Source organism: Lygodium microphyllum, chromosome 12, assembly GCF_053477565.2.
Source record: "Lygodium microphyllum isolate KBCC chromosome 12, Lygodium_microphyllum_v1.1.10, whole genome shotgun sequence".
Classification (NCBI taxonomy): Eukaryota; Viridiplantae; Streptophyta; class Polypodiopsida; order Schizaeales; family Lygodiaceae; genus Lygodium; species Lygodium microphyllum.
Window position 1 is genome coordinate 148134377 of NC_141146.1, and position 20947 is coordinate 148155323.

The window sequence follows — 20947 nt, forward strand, 5'->3', positions numbered from 1 at the left end:
GAAGCTAGAAGGATGCCACTCTTACTCAGTTCTTGGCATGGGCTTCTTTGGGCATTGGGTCAGTGTGGACGTGTTCGAAGTCATTTGTCCTACTGTAGTTCGTGGCTTCCGAAAAGAGCTTTCAAACTAAGGTCCAGGTTTCTTCAGAGAGATCCTAGCTCTGATACCATATAGAGAAATGCCCTAACATAGAAATTCAAATATAATCGTATGACAAAGCACAAACTGATAATAGAACACAGTTTGGATTAGGGTAACTCAGAGACACTGAACACAGAGAATAACGAATTGAATGAATCTGAATAGAATACAATGCTCACGCAGCAAATAGACTATGTACTGAATTAATACTGACCCCCAAATTCCCATGTCTGGAGGATTGGGGCAGAGAGTATGAGTTGTGTGTGTTGTACTCTTGATGGATATCGAAATGTAGCAAGGCAATCTCCAAAGGTGTCCAGCAGCAACAAACGCAGCTCATGTGGGACTGGATCAACGACATATAGGTTGAAATGGGGAGAAACCAACAAACACACGTCTCAATAATGACATCGCAGCCTGGCAGAGTGCAGCAACAGCAAAATGCAAGTTTTTTGGTGATCTAAAGCAGGGCAATAGTGCAAAAGGCAGCCAACAATGAAGTTGCCAGCTTTAGGCGACACCTCTAGGACAGCAAACATGCATAGAAGATGGCTGCCAGCAGCAAACTCAACCTTTTGGGGTTGGTTGAGAGCAAGCGATAGGTGATAAAGGTAGCAGACTACGATGGAAGGCTGGTAAATAGGTGCCAGATGGTAGAAGATGATGACAAACACCTTCGGCTGGGATATCCTCTGTGAACGGGTGTGGACAGCAAAGCTTCAGCACTTGCAAATTGCAAAAACAAGATTGGTTGAATGGGGGGGCAGCTTGTCTATTTATAGAAAGTTTGGGGTACATTTGGGACATAGAAACACTCGACAACTGCGTTTCTTTCTAATAGAAGGATTTAATTCATTTAATAATTTGAGTTTTGGGGCTGTGTTGATAAAGCTAATGGAAATTTAGCTCAACTAGGGTCGCTTAGTGGCACTAGTACCACGTACGAAAGGGTTCATACTATGTTGTCATCATATAGTTATCGTACTGTATGTACTAGCACCATAAGGTACCAATTTAATGGTTCTTTTTTGTTTTGATTCACACTTTGGGACGAGTTAAATGCTTCTTTTGCCAATATATTCTCTCATGGGGTTATGTTGTCGAGATTCAAGCAACTTCTATACCTTTTTTGTCAAAACAAATTAGGCTCTAAGTAGCTTTTAAGAGAGAGTAACATATTTCTATCGTACCATGCCTTGAGAAAAACTCAAGGTAGCATTTAACACCATATTTTATTGTGGTGTTCCATGTCGTACTTTTTCTTCTTGACAACCATGGAGGGTGAAGTAATTACTCTCTCTCCTTACAATCCCTTTTTGGCCTAAGAGGGGGCGTTGAGGCACTAAAGGTAAGGTATCCATTAATTTCAAATTTGCATACACAAATGCCTATTTAGAACAGCCCTGAAAAGCAATTAAAAACGTTTCCAATAATGAAAGGTTTTTCTTCTTTTGAATAGCAGGTCTAATGCCAAGAAACCCTCTATCAAATATTATGTTGTGTGGCCTGGGCATCACATTCATCCCACACTTTGCTTTTTCACTCTTGAGTCTGCCCACAGTGGAGAAGACTGCCACCAGCCCTTGAAGGTCTCATCACCCTTGCTACCCAGTTATCTGTTGCATTTGGAGGACATTGTCCAGTTTTGAGGAGGTTCGCTAGTGTATCGCCATCATTGCCAGGTTTCTACCATCTTCATCCAGCCAAGGGGCTGCCACCGGCCCTTCCTGGAGCTGCCTAGCTGGTCGCTAGAGTTGAACGACAGTCACTTGCCTGCTCGCCCTGCTTGCGTTATCAAAGCTTCATTCTCCTGATCTGCGTCTTGCTGCCAGGAGGACAACCATTTTTGATACCTTCATCATTGGCATCATATGTTGCTCATGAAGGTGCCGTCTAAGCTGGCAAACCTTGCGTTTTGTTGTCCGGGTTCCTAAACCACATCTTACTACCTAGAGGACTCTGTTTCGATCCCTCCATTGCTGCCTATGACATCATCGTCATCATCATCACCATCGTCAGTGGACAGTTGTTGCTGCTGCATTTTAGGATCTGTCAAGAGTTTTCTTAGTTGTTGCTGCTGCATCGTCAGTGGACAGTTGTTGCTGCTGCAATCACATTCTTATTCGCTCATGCTCATTGAGAAATCTATAGATCATTAATTGTATTGTCATACGTTCTGCGTTTCTCTATGTTTGCCATACCATCTCTATATGCCCACTGATGGCAGCACCAACAACTAAGAAAACTCCCCCTCCAGTGGTAGGCCCTCCCTTTCCCCCCTCTTTTCCAAACACCCGCGGCTGGTGGCAGGTCCCCAATCTTCCTCAACCCTTGTTGTCTCAAGTTTTTGGCTTTGTGCTGCCTAGTATCAAGTATCCAAGTAGGTGTTGTTTTGTAACATGGATTTGTGAGTAGGTTTGAAGCTATCTGCAGTTGTTGATCTCCTATGTGCTTGTGGCTCTTTATGGTTTGCTTTTCTTGTGTCTAAATTTTTTGGGTGTAAAAGTTTTGAAGCTATCCTTTGTTTGTGTGTGTGTGTGTGTAAACTTTTCAAATTTTGTCCTTTTTGGGGGGAGGGAGGAGAGAGGGGTTTGTGATTGCCCAAGTTGGTAACTTGGTAACTCTAGCTTCATGAGGTTTTTAGTAAACATTTGCAAAGCTTATTTACTACCTTACTTTTATGAAAATTTGTCTAATGCAGGCTCCCAACAACCATTGATCCTAGTCAGCAAGATGGGCAACAACGCAAATTATTGTACATTGGACTCTACCTTTTAATTTGGGGAGAAGCTGCCAATCTCCGTTTCATGCCGGAGTGCCTTTGTTACATTTTTCATAATGTGAGTTTCCATAGTCAATTCGGATGACTCAAATATTAACTATTATGTTGATCCATCTACTATTTCAATATGTTGATTGTTGACTTATGTACTAACTTTAAGCCAAGCTTTAGGCCTTGGTGATTTTCAAGGATGCTCAAGATTGTGGGCAAGATTTTTCACATTATGTGATGAATCATGAAAAAACTCTTTGTAAACTTCAATAGGATGATTGACAGGAGTTACTTTGGCTAGACTTACCTTCTATTAACATACTTATGCACTCTATTATTCTATTCTTCAACTTGAGGGTGATGGAGATGTTAGATAAAACATAGTAGATCATATAGCATCAATTGTAGACCATTAGAGGAGGTGAGGAATTCTCCTTTTGTTCACGTGGTTATGTATCTAATGAGGGTCATGTTTTTAATTTGGTAGGTGGCTCAAAGAGGGTGGATTGTTATCTTAATGGTTGGCCCAAAGTTGGTTCTCTTGGAGAGAGTCACGAGACTCAATACTAGGATTGAGACCACCTTTAGTATGATGAAGATATGACTATCCCCTTCTGTTTGGTAGGTTGCCCAAAGAGGGTGGGATCTTAATGGTTGGCCCAGAGTTGATTCTCTTGGAGAGAGTCATGACACCCACTACTAGGATTGAGACCACCTTTTGTATGATGAAGATATGAGAGAGCCCAGTATTAGAATTAGGGACATAAGGCCCTTACCAACTAGCAGGGCAGCTAGGGATTTAGGTGAGTGCCTATATGGGGGGAAAGAAAGAGTATATTAACATCTCTAAAAGGCCAATGTGGCCTATGAGACCAAAACAATGCATATAATCATGGTGTATTTCTCATCTGGAACGAGAAAATACGAAAAACATGCCTATAAGACTGAAAAGCAAAATAGTGTCCTATAAAAAGAAAACATGTCGATGATCTAAAAGTAAAAGCAGAAAAAGGAAACTCTCCATCAATGAGATGTCTGTCCTCTAAGGAGATGTATCTCTACATGGCTGAGGCGTCTCGGCATTTGTCTCCTATGGCGCTCAATGATGGCTCTAATTTGTTTGTGGTATGGATGTCTAGGCCTTTGTCCGGGTGGATGTGAGCACTTGGACTGGCTGAGTGCAACTGCTCTATCCAAAGGGACACCTAAAAAATATGAGGTCCAATGATGATGTACTCTTGTAGGCTATGGTAGTAGTAGTGGTATGTGCCTTACTGCGTCATGTAGCAGTGAAAAAGTAGTGATTGCTCTCTATCTATGTGAGGTGAGCTTTGGGGGACCTCCTACGCCATACAATAGCTGTTCTGTGCCTTTGGAGCTCCAACAGAAAAAAACCCAAGTATCTATGATCTTCAAATTGTGTGATTCATCTCAAGGGTCCAAAACCCAAGCATTTGTAATTCTCAAACTGCATGATTCATCTCAAGGGTAGCTATTCGATTTTTATAATGAAATTCTCTTGCATAATTTCTATATGTATCTTTTATCTGTTTGATCAAGTCATTTGTTGTTAGAAACGACTGTGGAGTTGGAATCCTGCCCCTAAAAAAGCGCATCGGTGTCCAAAATGTAATATATCCAAACCTCAATATAGGGAAGATGTAGTTGATACCGTCAATGGACTCGAACCCAATGAGTTGAAAAATAATTTACCTAACTCAAAAATACGAGAATCGGACATCGCAATAAGGTGCTGCTCATCAGAGGAGAGTTTTTTAGTTTGTTTTAAAGAATCGCGGACGGATTCTTGAAAATAACGGAGGCACTGCAGTAAAACCTGATCAAAAACGTATTTCATTACCCCGAAGGTACCGAGTAAGGTGGCCAGGTGGTTCATAAGATCCTCCGCTTATTAAAGCTAATCAGCTGTGTTTTCCATTGCCCTGAGTAGGCCGATATGGTAATCAATCATGCGCAGATGCAATTCGTTATCCAAACGATTTGAATAAAGCTCTAACGGTAGAACCTCAAAATTCTTTAATGATTCTTCTAATTGTCTTCTAAAAATTGACGCACTAGATAGTGACGTGAAATACAATCATGGTTTACCATCGACCAAACAGTTATCAAAAAAATAAACTAGGATTTAGGGTCCTATCTAGGATTTAGGGTCCTATCGGTGATAAGTAAGGTATTAGATAACATTTGCACAACTAGGATTTAGGGTCCTATCTAGGATTTAGGATCCTATCTAGGATTTGAGAGAGAGAGAGAGAGAGAGAGAGAGAGAGAGAGAGAGAGAGAGAGAGAGAGAGAGAGAGAGAGAGAGAGAGAGAGAGTGCAGAGTCTGATTTACAGTCATTGGGCAGGCAGGGTCAGGTTGTTCCCCGTGGCTCCATTGTCAGGCACCTTGGGTACCCGTTGGGTGTTGATGTTCGGCCAAAGCAACTACTTGAGTGGATTTCACAGAAACTGGCAGCTTTATGTATTGGAAGTCGCAAGCGTGGCCCTTCCATGTCCGCCTCAAAGTGGCTTAGAAAATTATGCTGTCAATGCTCACATATTTCTTGCCATTGCTGCCATGGACTCCTACTACTTTGAAGGCTCTCACTCGCCCCGTCGTTTCATGTTATGGAAGAAGGATTCATTGCACGCAGGTATTTCGTGGATTTCGTGGTCTCATACATGTACCCCCAAACGCCTGGGTGGTGGAGCTACTTTGGATGCCGAAACTCATATGCTGGTACTTCGTTGGTCTCTTTTTCGCGCCATGTGTGTGGATCATCACCCATGGGCCATTATAGCCCGTTATTTTCTTGAGGACAGCGGGCTTCGGCATGGTAATACACAACTTCGGAGCTCCTGGTGGCATGTCCTTAATGCAGACTCTCGGTTTTCCAGTCCCTCCTCCTCTCTGTTACTGCATTTGGTCGACTCCTGGAAAGTGGTGCTCCAAAAGGCGCGTTGGCATCCAGCGGAGGACCGCTTGGATACTAACTCCTTTCAATTGGAATTGTTGGCAGTCTCGAGATTACTTTCATGGGAAGACAAACATGAGCTCAGACCAAAATTTAACCGCATGGCCCGTTTGGGTGTGACTTCAGTTGCGGATGCCACTCTTGCCAGTCGTAATGTCTTCACATCGTTTCGTACTGCCAGGAGACTTTTCAGAATCCCGCGTGGATATCGTGATTTATGGGAACAGCTTTTGTTAGTGCTTCAGAGCAGGCAACCCTTTCCTGCCCTTGCTGTGGATCATCCTTGGCAGGACTGGGACCTTGTTGGCTGGTTGAGTCTGGAAAAGGCCTCTGCTAATCAGGTGTATCATCTTCTGATTAAAGATCATCAATGGCTGGGTGTTAAAGCTAATACTGTATGGGGATTGTGGAAATCTCAGTCATGGTGGAAGGCAACTGTGATGGAGGGCTGGTTGAATACGACATCTTTCAAATGTAAGGTCTTTCTTTGGCGGGTGATGATTGGTGGTCTTCCTCTTGCCTCGGCCCATTCCAAGCGTCGAATCTCGAACGGCAATTGTTTCTTTTGCACCACTATTGTGGAATTGGCCCGACATCGATTTATTTCTTGCCCGCTCGCTAAGAATATCTGGTCGCTCTTGTCACAGGTTTGGCGTGCGGTGGTGGGGTTCTCACTAACCCCTTTCGATTGGGTTTTTGTGCGCCCAAAATACCCTGCACCGCCACAGTTGCATATGGAGATCTTATTCCAACTTTTTAGATATTGGGGATGCTAGCACAGTTGGACCACTCGGAATGCCTTTCTTTTTGATTCCGCCTCTAATGTACCGAGACACATTGCCAAGCTTAAAGGTCTCTTGCATTGGCAGATAGATCTCATTCGGCACTCGGACTTGCTCCCTCGGGAGAACTTACTTCCCTGGCATATGGCAATTTCCTCTGGGTCTTTGCCATGACTTGTGTAACTTTTTCGTGGCTTCGTACTGGGATTTTACACACGTTGGCTTAGAGCCCTCGTGTATCTTGTAATCATGTAAACTTGTATCTTTTTTTCGTAATTAATACGATTACCTTTTACGGAGAGAGAGAGAGAGAGAGAGAGAGAGAGAGAGAGAGAGCCAAATCTGGTCGTCAGAACTCTTTTGCCGTGTTAGCTGATTTCTTGGATGAGGGTGTACTAGACATGCTCGCCAAAAAGGTCTCATCGAGGCAAGCTGTGCCTCGTATCTGATCCTCTTTTGCATCCACATGAAGATAGCTACGTGGAATGTGCGAGGAATTTGTTCTCGCCACAAGCAACATGCCATGTGGACAATATTGCATGAGAATTAGTGGGATGTCTTGTGTGCTATTGAACACAAGAGTCATAGTGAAGCGGGTAAAGTTGTGGATTGCCATGGTTTTCGTTTGTTCTATGCAGGGACACATGCCAGGCAGTATTCTGGTGTGCTTATGATTGTACATGAAAAATATCAGCCGGTTCTTATCAAGAATGATGTACATGGCCGCTTTGTGGTGATTGAAATTTTCTTCGAAGGAGAGATCTTATGGTTACTTGGCCTCTATGCTCCGAATGATCCTCTATCTCGTCGGGAGCTTTGGCATACCTTGCAGAGTTCCTTGTCCCTTGGCAGACGGGGTTTTTTGATGGGGGATTTTAATATGTGTTGATTCTTTACAGTCCACATCAGAACATTCGATCATGGATGCGCCAGAAAGACGTACGTGGCAGCAGTTGGATTTTGCCGTTCTTAAGCAAGATCTCTGGTCTTGGCTGTATCCTTCTTCTACAGGGTTTACCTTCCATTCTGCCCAGTATGCCACAACATGGTCGCGGTTAGACCGCATTTACATAATGCAGGATGATGATTTCCTTCCTGAGATGCTCGAAATGAAAGTGTTACAACAATATGCATTGTCGGATCATTTCCCTCTGCAGCTTGAGCTCCTTGCACAACCAATTGCTCCTTTCAAGCAATTTCTGGATAGACTCCCGTTGCGTTTCAACTCATCTTATTTGAAGCATGCAATCTTCCAGGGTTATATGCAGCAATTGATTGATCGGTTCTTATTGGATTTCTCATCCCAGGGCACTGCTTCCTTTCAACGATTGCTCTCCAATGTGCAGCGGGTTGCTCGCCAGTATGGGATCCATCATGCCTCTCTTTGTCGGCAGCGCCGACAAGCAGCCGAGGAACTGCTGGCTTTGGTTCGTTCTTTGCTGGTGGACACTCCCGATGACGCATTTCTGCTATCACTGGCAACACGTCTGGCTGATCTTATTAGAGAGTTTCAGTTGAAATCCTATCAGCAGGTCAAATTGCAACAGCTGACGAACACTCTGCAAGACAGTGCTTGTCAGACCCATAAGTTTTTTCGAGCTCTCCATGCCTCTCCTGCTCGAGAGAATATGATGAGGCTCCAGGATGAAGAAGGTCAAATGGTTCTTGATCCGCAGATGATTGTGAATGTGTGTAGAAATTATTTCCTCGACCTTCTTGGTTCTACTTCTCCGCCTTCAGGCCAAATTACTCATGCCCGTTTAGTTTTTTATGATCTGGTCCGCAATCAGGTTCCTCAGGACATGCAATCTACTCTGGAGGAAGATATTTGTGAGTCGGAGGTCATGGATGTTCTGCTACACTTGCCTAAGGATAAAAGTCCTGGCTGGGATGGTCTTACCAATGAGTTCTTTGAGTTTTTTGCCACCCAGCTCGCGAAACCTTTGACGGCTTTGTTTCAGCGGGTATGGGAAACGGGGATTATGCCTTCCTCTTGGAAAGACGGTCTTATTAAACTGCTTCCAAAAGTTCCTTCGCCATCCATGTTGAAACAGTGGCGCCCAATTTCTTTGATGGGTTCTATGTATAAAATCTTGTCAAAAGTTATGGCGAATCGCCTCCATAAGCATCTTCCTGCCATTGTGCATCCTCTCCAATATGGTTTTATTAAGGGCAGAAACATTTTGCACAATGTCTTAAATGCGCAACTGGCAATTGATTATGCAAGGCATTCAAATCAGGAGGTCGTATTGGTTCAATTGGACCTAGAAAAGGCTTTTGATTATCTGGACTGGTCTTTCATTGCAGAACTTATGTTTGCTATGGGCTTTGGTGCCCGGATGTCTCGTCTGATCTATACTATTAGTGTTGCAGCATCTTCGCGGGTCATGTTGAATGGAGGAGTTACCAAGCCAATTGTCCTTGCCCGCTCTGTTAGACAGGGGTGCCCTTTGAGTCCTCTCTTCTTTGCCCTTGCGACTCATCCGGTTCTTTTGATGCTATCTCATATGGCAGCTTCTACTGAGTTGGCTGGATTGTTGCTTCCCTTTGGACAGCACTTCATTGGTCAATCCTTGGCTGATGACAGTTTTATGATTCTGCGAGCGGACAAATATAATCTTCATAAAGCATTAGATGTTTGGGCTCTTTTTGGTCAGGCTTCTGGTCTGCGCATTAACGCCTTGAAATCGGCCATTCTGAGCTACACGGAGTCGGATTTGCAGTCGTTGGACTGGCAGGGCATGGTTGTCCCCCATGGCTCCATTGCCAGGCATCTTGGGTACCCTTTGGGGGTTGATGTTTCCCCAAAGCAGCTATTACAGTGGATTTCACAGAAACTGGCGGCTAAGTTTCTGTATTGGAAGTCTCAAGCCTTGCCCTTCCATGTTCGCCTCAAAGTAGCCCAGACAATAATGTTGCCAATGCTTACATATTTCTTGCCATTGCTACTCTGGACTACTACGACACTGAATGATCTTACGAAGTCTATTCGTTTCATGTTATGGAAGAAGGATTCCTTGCATACGGGTATTTCCTGGATTTCTTGGTCGCATGCATGCACCCCAAAACGCATGGGTGGAGGGGCTGTTTTGGATGCCCACACTCATATGCTGACACTCCGCTGGTCTCTTTTTCGCGCCATGTGCTCGGATTGTCATCCTTGGGTCGTCATTGCCCGTTACTTTCTTGAGGATCACGGGCTTCTGCATGGTAATACCCACATCCGCAGTTCGTGGTGGCATGTTCTTAATGCAGATTCTCGGTTCTCCAGTTCTTCCTCATCTCTGCTTGCCATTTGGTGTGTTCCTGGAAACTGGTCCTCCGGAAGTCTCAGTGGCATCCAGCGGAGGATCGTTTAGCCACTAATTCGTTTCAATTGGAACTGTTGGCAGTCTCGCGGTTAATTTCGTGGGACGGTAAACATGAGCTTCGACCACAATTCAACCGTATGGCACGTTTGGGCTTAACTTCGGTCGCGGATGCTACTCTTGCCAGTCGCAATGGGTTCATGTCGTTTCGTACAGCCAGGAGGATTTTCAGGATCCCTCGTGGATACAGGTTTTTATGGGAACAGCTTTTGAGGGTGCTTCAGAGCAGACAACCCTTTCCGGCCCTTGCTATGGATCGTCCCTGGCAGGATTGGGACTTTGCAGGTCGGCTGCATTTAGAAAAGGCTTCAGCTAACCAGGTGTATCATCTTCTGATTAAAGATCATCAATGGCTGGTTACTAAAGCTAATATTCTATGGGGATTGCATAAATCCTGGTCATGGAGGGTAACTGTGATGGAGGGCTGGTTAAATAAGACACCATTCAAATATAAGGTCTTTCTTTGGAGGGTGATGATTGGTGGTCTTCCGCTTGCTTCAGCTCTTTCAAAGCGCCGAATCTCCAATGGCAACTGTTTCTTTTGCACCACCACTGTGGAATCCGCCCGTCATCATTTTATTTCTTGCCCCCTTGCTCATAAAATCTGGTCATTCTTGTCAGCCGTCTGGCGAGCGGTGGTTGGTTTCTCGCTTCGCCCGTTTGATTGGGTTTTCGCGCAGCCCAAATATCCCACACCGACACAGCCACATATGAAGATCTTGTTTCACTTTCTTCGATATTGGGGCTGTTGGCACAATTGGACCATTCGGAATGCTTTTCTTTTTGATTCTGCTTATAATGTTCAGCGGCATATTGCTAGGCTTAAAGGTTTCTTGTATTGGCAGATAGATCTTCTCCCGCACTCTGACATCCTCTCTCGGGAGGACTTACGCCCCTGGCACATGGCAATTTCCTCCGCGTCTTTGCCATGATTTTGTAACTATTTGGCCCTCTAGTTCTTGTAAACAGTCAGTTTGTACACATGATGGGGTAGAGCCATCGTGTATCTTGTAATCATGAAAACTTTTCGTAAATTACCTTTTACGAAAAAAAAGAAGAAGAGAGAGAGCGAGAGATTTACAAAAAAGAGAGAGAGAGAGAGAGGCCTGTGCCGTTTTTGCCTTTCGTGAGCTCCTGGCTTTGCATCTGACCTGCACAAGTGGTGATACAACATGGCTGGTCTGGATATGGCCTTTATCGACCAAACGGTGGTAACCCTTAGTCCGGATTCTGATACAGAGGAACCAGAGGATATGGTTCCTTGCACAGAGGAGATGCCCCCTGGTCCCGACTTCTAGCCTACGGGCAAACGCACCAAGCATACTTCGGAAGAGACAATCGATCATCAAGAATGTTCTTATGCCCAGGTTGCTTCTGATTCTGTGGATTCTCAGGATGTTGACTGGGAGTATTTGTGGAGTTTGCCAACGCTCTGCTTGGCGATTATGTTCAACATAATCATGAAACGTTTTCTGGCTCTGGAACTGAAGATGTTCTGGAAGCCACAGTGGACCCGAAAAATGTCTTGCGCTCATTCTCAGTGTTTTATGAACGCGCTGTTATACTCTTCTTCACTGGTAGGGTTCCAGTGCTTTCCCATATTCGCCAGTGGCTGCAAAGTCTACTACAATGGGACTGTGTTGAAGAGATTTTTGTTGGGCCCCGAGGCTTTTATGAGGTGCTGTTGAAATCTGAGACGCATCGTGCTGATCTGCTGTCTAAACTGCCATTGTTCTTTGATCGCCATTTGGTCCATGTTGTGCCATGGCGCCCAATGGCAGATTTTCAGCGCCTGCTTCAAAGTGAATGCCCTGTGTGGGTTGAAGTGAAAAATTGTCCGGCTGTCTATTGGCCACTGTTAAAGGATGCCATGGCCGTGGTGGGCACTGTTCTGGTCCCCCCCGAGCCTAAGGGCCATGAATCGTAACCGTTTGTGTATGTTATGGGACTCTGCTCAGAAAAGGCCTGCTTGGTTACGTCTTAATTGCTCTGGAATGCATCCTTTGCACTTCCGTTTGAAATGGGGTAACTTTGCAGGGCATTGTTTTTCGTGTGGAAAATTGGGGCATTTTATGGCCGAATGTCCAGTGAAGCAACTGACTTTAGATGCTGAGCATGTTTTGCCGCCCAAGGAAGATATGGTGCTTGATGCTCCGTCGCAGGATGCAACCCAGCCACCTAAAGTTTTGGATAAAGGTAAACAACATGTTTCCGGTTTGGATTTCCGTGGCAATGACTGGGTAGATGTACGTGCCAAAAAAGGTAAAATGTTTGATGCTGGCATGGTGGATACTGTGCCTAATGCTTCAAAAGATTCCTTGTGTACTTATATGCGCAGGAAAGAAATGTTGTCTTCAGAGCACACTGCTCATGCTATGGTTTCTTTTGCTCCTCGTAATCAGCCTACTAGGAAAGTATATACGGATGGTCCAAAGGGCCCACATGCTAAGTTTCCGGTAAATCAATAAGATTATCTGTCATATCATCTGTCTCTTCCATTGGAGTTTCTTCTCGTTGCTCTTCTCTTGAAAATTCTTCCAATGCATAATCTTCATCATCTCTTTTCTTGAAAATCTTGATTCTTTTTCCAGCAATAGGCACTCTAAGCACTGTCCCATCCAATTCTGTCAGCTCATATGTTGCATTATCAAAGACATGTCTGACTATGTACGGCCCAAACCATCTTTTCACCATCTTCCGAAGTGCAGTATGCCAAGACAGTGGATATATCGTCTACCTCTAAATCTAGACGTCAGAACTCTTTTGCCGTGTTAGCTGATTTTTTGGATAAGGGAGTCCTTGACATTCTAGCAGAAAAGGTTAAATCGAGGCAAGCTTTGCCTCGTTCCTGATTTTCTTTTTTGAATACACATGAAGATAGCCACATGGAATGTGCGAGGTATTTGTTCTCGCAATAAGCAACATGCCATGTGGAATGTATTGTATGAGAATCAGTGGGATGTCTTGTGTGCTGTTAAGCACAAGAGTCATGGTGAAGCAGGAAAAGTTGTGGATTGCCATGGGTTTCGCTTGTTTTATGCAGGGACACATATCATGCATTATTCTGGTGTGCTTATGATTGTTCATGAGAAATATCAGCCTGTTCTTATTAAAAATGATGTACATGGTCGTTTTATGGTGATTGAAGTTTTATTTGAAGGAGAGATCTTATGGTTACTTGGCCTCTATGCTCCAAATGACCCTTTATCCTGCCGGGATCTTTGGAATACTTTGCAGACCTCCTTGTCACTTGGCAGACGGGGTTTTTTGATGGGGTATTTTAATGTGTGTTGATTCTTCACAGTCCACATCAGAGCATTCAGTGATGGACCCTTTGGAAAGCCGTGTGTGAAATGCGTTTGCTCTTGCCGTACTTAAGCAAGATCTCTGGTCATGGCTACACCCTTCTTCTACAGGGTTTACTTTCCATTCTGCGCAGTATACAACTACATGGTCGCGGTGGGACCGCATGTACATTATGCAGGATGATGATTTTCTTCCTGAGATGCTGGAAATGAAAGTGTTGCAGCAATATGCCTTGTTGGACCATTTCCCTCTACAGCTTGAGATGCTTGCACAACCCATTGCACCTTTTAAGCAATTTCTGGATAGATTCGCTTTGCGTTTCAACTCGTCTTATTTGAAGCATTCAATCTTTCGGGGCTATATGCAGCAATTGATTGATAGATTTTTATTGGAATTCTCCTCTGAGGGCAATGCTTCTTTTGAACGATTGCTCTCTAATGTACAGCGGGTTGTTCGGCAGTATGGGATCCATCATGCCTCTCTGTGTCGGCGACGTCGACAAGCAGCGGAGGATTTACTGGCTTTGCTTCGTTCTCTACTGGTGGAGACTCCAGATGATGTATTTCTGCTACCACTGGCTATGCGTTTGGCTGATCTTATTAAAGAGTTTCAGTTGAAATCTTATCAGCAGGTCAAATTGCAAAATTTGACTGAGAATTTGCAAGATAGTGCTTGTCAGACTCACAAGTTCTTTCAAGCTCTACATCCATCTCTTGCTCATGAAAATATGACTAGACTCCAGGATCTAGAAGGTCAAATGGTCATTGATCCTCAGACTATTGTGAATATGTGCAGGATATATTTTCTAGACCTTCTTGGTTCTACTCCTTCACCTTCTGACCAAGTTACTCATGCACGCTCAGTTTTCTATGTTTTGGTCCGCATTTAGGTTCCACATGACATGCAAACTACTTTGGAGACAGATATTTGTGAGGCGGAGGTTATGGATGTTTTGTTACACTTGCCCAAGGATAAAAGTCGCGGTTGGGATGGTCTCACTAATGAATTCTTTGAGGTTTTTGCTACCCAATTGGTGAAACCATTGACGGCTATGTTTCAGCAGGTTTGGGAAATGGGGTTCATGCCTTCCTCATGGAAAGAAGGTCTTATCAAATTGCTTTCAAAAGTTCCTTCGCTGTCAATGTTGAAACATTGGCGACCAATTTCTTTGATGGGTTCGATGTATAAAATCTTTTCCAAAGTGATGGCGAATCGGCTCCATAAGCATCTTCTTGCCATTGTGCATCCTCTTCAATATGGTTTCATTAAGGGCCGAAACATTCTGCATAATATCTTAAATGTGCAAATGGCTATTGACTATGCAAGGCACTCTAGTCAGGTGGTGGTATTGATTCAATTGGACCTCGAAAACGCTTTTGATTATTTAGACTGGTCTTTTATTGCAGAACTTATGTCTACTATGGGCTTTGGTACTCGGATGTCTCGTTTGATCTACACCATTAGTGCTGCGGCTTCTTCGCGAGTTATGCTAAATGGTGGTGTTACCGAGCCATTTGTCCTTGCACGCTCTGTGAGACAGGGTTGCCCTTTGAGTCCTCTCTTCTTTGCCCTTGCGACTCATCCGGTTCTTTCGATGTTATCTTATATTGCAGCTTCTACTCAGTTGGTTGGATTGTCTCTTCCTTTTGGACAGCACTTCATTAGTCAATCCTTGGCTGATGACAGCTTCATGATTTTGTGTGCGGACAAGGATAATCTTCGCAAAGCATTAGATGTTTGGACTCTCTTTGGTCATGCTTCTGGTCTTCATATCAATGCTTTGAAATCAGCCATTCTCAGTTGCACGGAGTCAGATTTACAGTCATTGGACTGGTAGGGAATGGTTGTTCCTTGTGGTTCCATTGTCAGGCATCTTGGGTACCCTTTGGGTGTTGATGTTCGGCCAAAGCAACTACTAGAGTGGATTTCACAGAAACTGGCAGCTAAGTTTTTGTATTGGAAGTTGCAGGCTTGGCCCTTCCATGTTCGCCTCAAAGTGGCTCAGACAATTATGTTGCCAATGCTCACATATTTCTTGCCATTGCTGCCTTGGACTACTACTACATTGAATGTTGTTACTCAGTTAATTTGTTTCATGTTATGGAAGGACTCCTTGCATGCGGGCATTTCATGGATTTCTTGGTCGCATCCATGTACTCCCAAACGCATGGGTGTTGGGGCTATTTTGGATGCCGAAACTCATATGCTGGCACTTCATTGGTCTCTTTTTCGTGCCATGTGCTTGGATCATCACCCGTGGGTCTTTATAGCCTGTTATTTTCTTGAGGATCATGGGCTTGTGCATGGTAATACCCAAATTCGGAGCTCCTGGTGGCACGTTCTTAATGCAGACTCTCAGTTTTCTAGTCCTTCTTCATCCCTGCTTGCTCATTTGGTATGCTCCTGGAAATTGGTTCTCCAGAAGGCTCGGTGGCATCCAGCGGAGGACTGCTTAGATACTTGGGTTTTTGTACGGCCCCCAAATATCCCACACCGGCACAGTCGCATATGAAGATCTTGTTTCACTTTCTTAGATACTGGGGCTGTTGGCACAATTGGACCATTTGGAATACTTTTCTTTTTGATTCAGCCTCTAATGTTCAGGGACATATTGCGAGGCTTAAAGGTCTCTTGCATTGGCAGATAGATCTACTCCCTCGGGAGGACTTACTTCCCTGGCATATGGCAATTTCCTCTGCGTCTTTGCCATGTCTTTTGTAACTCTTTTGTTGTTTAGTACTTTATAAATATAACATCCATTACGGAAGAAAAAAAGAGAGATAGAGAGAGTGTGTGGGTGTGTGTGAAGTGGCGATACAAATTTATTAAATTGTGGAGGTCCAAGATTCCTTATCAAGGGAAAGTTTTTATGTGGAGACTACTTATTGGAGGTCTTCCCATTGGGGATGTGCTATGTGCCCGCAAGATCTCACGTGGAGATGTATCTTTTGTACTACATGTTATAAGACTCCAGTTCATCTCTTGATCTCCTGCCCTCTAGTCAGAGAGATTTGGAGCTTTGTTTCTTGGGTGTGGACCTCGGTGCCTTGGCAGCAAATGCCCATCCGAGATCCCTTCTTCCTTCATTTTACAATTAGATCATCTTTGCCTCTTCCATTTACCCAGATGGACAGCTCTTTGGCAGATTTGGCGCACTCGTAATGCCTTGTTTTTGATTCGGCCTCGAGCATCCGTGGTCATGTGGATTGTGTTTAAGGATTACTGTTACGGCAGATCTCTTCGATTTCAGTAGACCTAGTTCTCCTTGATGTGGCTTTGCTCCTTGGCTGGATATTGTTCGCTCTACTTCTATTGTGCTGTCGGCATGATGTTTGTGTGCTAGTGTCTGGTAGTCTTTTGGCTTGACATGTGAATTGTTAGGATTTTCTGGCTGGCTAGAAGGCTTGCTTCATGTGAGTTGTTACCATTCTATTTGGTTGGCCTGAAGGCCTGATGTAAATATTTCCACACATAAATATACATGTATTTAGAGAGAGGGAGGGAGGGAGGGAGGGAGGGAGAGTGAGTGTGTGTGTGTGTCTACACGTACTGCCTCGTTACCGTTTCGTTCCCTGCCTTCCCGTCTTCTGTCTTGGCCATCCGTCGTCTGCCCAGGTTGGGATCCTGACTCCCCCTGCTGTGCGACCGTGCTCACCTGCTCTGCGCCCTGCCTGACGTCTCCCCTTAGACTCGTGCACAGCCCGTTCTGCCCTACCCTTTGCCTATTCTCTCGACCCGTGCTGCCTCCCCGCGTGCGACCTTTCTTCCCTGTTCCGCATGAGAGAGAGAGAGAGAGAGAGAGAGAGAGAGAGAGAGAGAGAGAGAGAGAGAGAGAGAGAGAGAGAGAGAGAGAGAGAGAGAGAGAGAGAGAGATTATATTACAAAATGTCTGGGAGATTTCAAAAGTCCCAGTGAAGCTAATGTTTATGCTATGTTGAACTAAATTGAGTGGGTACAAAATGATATCTAGACTGGATACAGTCTAGAGGTACTCCCATTGCAGTGTGGAACTGCTCCTGGAGTGTTCATCCTAGGATGTCCCGCATGGGTCGGTCTAATATGGAGAGACTAAAGCGGCGGGGCAGGGCCCTCCGGTGGCGGCGTAGTATCCCTTGTATCTTCGACATGTGTCTTCTGTGGGGACAGGGGCCGGTGGGGCGTGGGCGCCGGGCTTTGCCTCTCGCTGTGGCTATTTCTAAGGTGGTCCCCCGGGGTCGGGAGGCCGGTGGGGCTGGTGGGGGCTCGGTGGTGGGGAGGGTAGCTGGTATTTGGTAGAATTCGTTGAGTGTGCGTTGGTTGGTGGCTCCTTGTCTTTGCTCCCTGGTTCGTAGGAGGTGGTCTCTATGGTGTCGTATTTCCAGTAGAAAGAGCCCCAGGCATCTCTGGTCTTTGAATTCCATCACCTTGGAGAGTGGTCCGAATCCTTCGCTGAATAGGTAGTGGAAGCGTCCCCGGATTTCGTAGTACACTGGGCATCTACAAATATAGTGTTCCTCTGTCTTTGGCTTGAGATGGCAGAGCTGACAGATTCGGTCTTCTGGGGGGAGGGGGTTGGCCCCGTATCTGCCCGTTTCGACCCGTAGTTGGTGTGAGGACGTGCGGATCTGTCCGATGGCACTTCTGACCCCGTGGGACAGGTGTGTGTCCATGTAGCTTGGGCGGGTGATGAAGCCATCTGGGGAGATGTGCAGGAAGTGCTCTTGGTAGAAAGCCTTCTTGGTTCCTAGTTCCGACGTGGGGGTCACCCATGTCTTGGCTGTGTCTGTGTGGATGATATCCATTCTGATGATGCGATTCACCTCCTCTTGGTTGAGCTCCAGGTGTGGGCAGTCTAGGCTGTATTGTAGTGGGGGGAGGTGGTCCATGTGCAGGCCATGGAGCCGTAGCCAAGTCTCTGTTCGGGCATACCAGTACTCAGTGTCCCCTTGTGTTGCTAGCTGTTTGGATGACTCCAGGGCGAGTTTGGGGTACCGGTGCCGGGGCAGGTCCCATATTCGGTGCAAGAAGGTCACGGTCTGGAAGAGGGCCTCAGCCACAAGGGGTGTCGCCCCCAGCTCTGCGCGGATGATCTCGTGCGGTACGGAGGGCTTGCTTTGGATCATCCGTGAGATCATAAGTATTAAGGGTCTCTCCAGCTGCTCCCATCCCTCATAGGTGGCCTCCTCCTTAGACAGTGGCTGGTCCTGTGGGGCTCTCCGCGTGTGGTAGACTGGACCCCCATATGGGAGCCCTGTATAGGAGGGCTGGTGTGACCAAGGTGTCAAAAAGCCAGAGCTTTGTCCGGGGTTCCTGAAACTGTATGCGGGCACATTGGTTCTCCATTGACCCGAGGGCTGCATAGCCTCGGGTTAGTCTATCTTCTGTTTCTTTTCTCAGGGTAAATCTCGGTCCAGAGAATGTAGTCCCCAGATAGACGTATCTTTGGACCACGTCCACGGTCTCTCCGCCGTATGTGAAGGGGGGTACCGACCGTCGGAGCCATTGGGTTGATATGTTGAACACCATGACCTTGGTTTTCCCCAGGTTCACAGTTAGGTCTTTGTCTTGGCAGAAGGTCTGTAGTGCGTCCAGTTGGCGCTATAGCCCTTTAGGTGTGCTGGAGATGAGGACTATGTCGTCCGCATATAGTAAGATGGGTATCAGTGTCCCTCCCAGGCTTGATCCCTCCTCGCCCAATCTATCTATGTACTCTAAGATCTCATCAATGTAGAGGCCAAATAGGGTGGGTGAGAGTGGGCACCCCTGCTTGACTCCGATGGTGCTGGTTATCTCCTTTGACAGCCCTCTTGGTGCCCGAACTCGGCCCGTTACCGATTTCGGTTGGGACCTCCAGTTCCTGTAGTCTCTGCATGAGCCTCGCTCGTGGGACTGTGTCAAAGGCCTTGCGGAAGTCCACAAAGCAGCAGTACACCCGTCTTCCGTGTGCTCTGCCCTCCTCGATGATGGCTCTCAGTGTGAGGATATGGTCAAGGGTGCAGAAACCCCTCCTAAACCCTGCTTGTCCTGCCGCCCGATGTTGGTGTTGCTCTGCCCACTTGCTCAGCTCGTGGTCCAGTATGGATCCATAGAGCTTGGCTAGTACATGGCCAACCATGACTGCTTGGTAGTTCGTGGGAACCATGGGGTCTCCGGTCTTCAGGATAGGTATTATGGTGTTGGCTGACCAGCTGGCAGGGAAGCCTTCGCATAGGGCTGTGTGGAACTTGTGTGCTAGGAGAGGTGCCATTATGTCTCTGGCATGGGTCAAATGCTCTGCTACCAAGCCTTTGTGGTCTTGGGCACGGCCATTTTGGAGTCTATCAATGGCGTCCTGAACCCGCCCTGTGTTGAAGAATGTGGATTATTTGGGTCTGCTCCCTGGGGGCCGGGGTAGCTGGGGCTGCTTGGGTACTTGGTATAGTGAGGTTGCATATGCGTGCCAAGTGTCCGGGTAGGTGATGGGTGTGTGGGCTCAGGGTTCCTGAAACGCCTTCCATGCCTCTCTGCTGTCCTGTCCTAAGAATAGCTGGTAGAATTTGTGTTCCACTTTGGAGAGGTAGGCTCGTTTCTTCCGTCGCACCAAACGACGGAAGATCAAGTGTGCCTGTTTATGCGTGTGTACTCTCCGTGCTTCGTCCTGTTGAAGACGGAGCCGGGTTTCCCTGCACTGCGTCGTACCAGCTATTTTGTGGGACCTTCTTGTTCGGAGGGGTGGAGTGGGGGGATGTGTGGGGGAAGTATTCGGCAGCCGAGGTGTGTAGTGTGCCCGCCAACTGTGCTGTGACCTTCTCCAGGGGTGCGTGGGGGTCCATTTCCTGCAGGCTCCAGTAGAGATGGTCGGAGTATGCGCTCGCCGTTAGCGTGGTAAAGTGGTACCTGGGGAATCTTGGGGGGGGGGGTTGCTTGTTGGGGGGATTAGGTCATACATGCAGGTTATGTCAAATTGCAAGTAGGCATGATCGGCAGCCACTGCGAGTGGGCGAGGTGATATTTTAAAGGACTGGATGTCGGGGATAAGTGATAGAGGGCCGAGGATATAGTCCACTGTGCTTGCTCCGAGTTTATGTGTGGGTGCTCCATGTGCCCCCCGTCCAGTGCAATTGGCCGCGTGCTTGTGTGGGAAGCATGTGAGGGCCTCCGACCCGGGCCATCTGTCGAGACCGTTGAGGATGGCTAGTCCGTGTGCCCCCCCAACGCCAGTAGAGGTGTTCACCATATTCAGCGCATTCAGCTATGTCCTGTGATGCCCGGTTGAGTCCTATCTCCTCCGATGCGATCTCTTTGTACATGTGGTCTTCGCTCTCGAAGAAGGGTGTCTGCCTCTGTGCTGTGCGTGCGTGCGTTGAAGTCTCCAGCCAACATGACATCCCCCAAGTTGGAGTAGTGCATGATATCTTCGTACAGTGGTAGGTATGGTGACTCACCCTTCGGTGATGCGTATGGGGAGTGTGCTGGTGGGAAATAGCACACCGCCATGTATATGTCTCGGGGGCGATCTATGTGTATCCGGATCCACATGAACCAGGCTTCCTCATCTTTCCGCATGACTTGCACCGTGGGATGTAACTCCTCCCTGTACAACACAGCCACCCCTCCGGACCCTCGGGTCCCTCCTTTTGT

The 20947-nt window shown here is 46.4% G+C and overlaps 2 protein-coding genes across 4 annotated transcripts in view; one reads left to right on the plus strand and one right to left on the minus strand.

The window, feature by feature from the left end:
* The window catches only part of LOC148028426 (callose synthase 5-like), a 275331-nt gene that overhangs the window by 55437 nt on the left and 198947 nt on the right, over positions 1–20947 (plus strand). For all 3 annotated transcript variants that reach the window (XM_087690228.1, XM_087690230.1, XM_087690229.1), the window contains exon 9: positions 2843–2981. In XM_087690228.1, the coding sequence (XP_087546354.1) occupies positions 2843–2981 (139 nt within the window). The remainder of the gene's footprint in view (positions 1–2842; positions 2982–20947) is intronic.
* LOC148028427 (uncharacterized) lies at positions 4378–18853 on the minus strand. The gene is made up of 3 exons (XM_087689031.1): positions 18548–18853; positions 18148–18507; positions 4378–4461 (listed from the first exon to the last, which is right to left on the minus strand). Exons 1-3 carry the CDS (start codon positions 18851–18853, stop codon positions 4378–4380), a joined length of 750 nt encoding a protein of 249 aa, XP_087545157.1.

Bases quoted from the DNA above. Each gene is read 5' to 3' on its own strand.
- LOC148028427 (XM_087689031.1), bottom strand. From the start codon at position 18,853: ATGGTGTTCAACATATCAACCCAATGGCTCCGACGGTCGGTACCCCCC. The intron at 18,508-18,547 runs GCGGAGAGCCCC...TCTAAGGAGGAG, and splicing joins GGGGGTCCAGTCTACCACAC to GCCACCTATGAGGGATGGGA. The intron at 4,462-18,147 runs GTGAATCGCATC...TTGATCAAACAG, and splicing joins TGGAGCTCAACCAAGAGGAG to ATAAAAGATACATATAGAAA.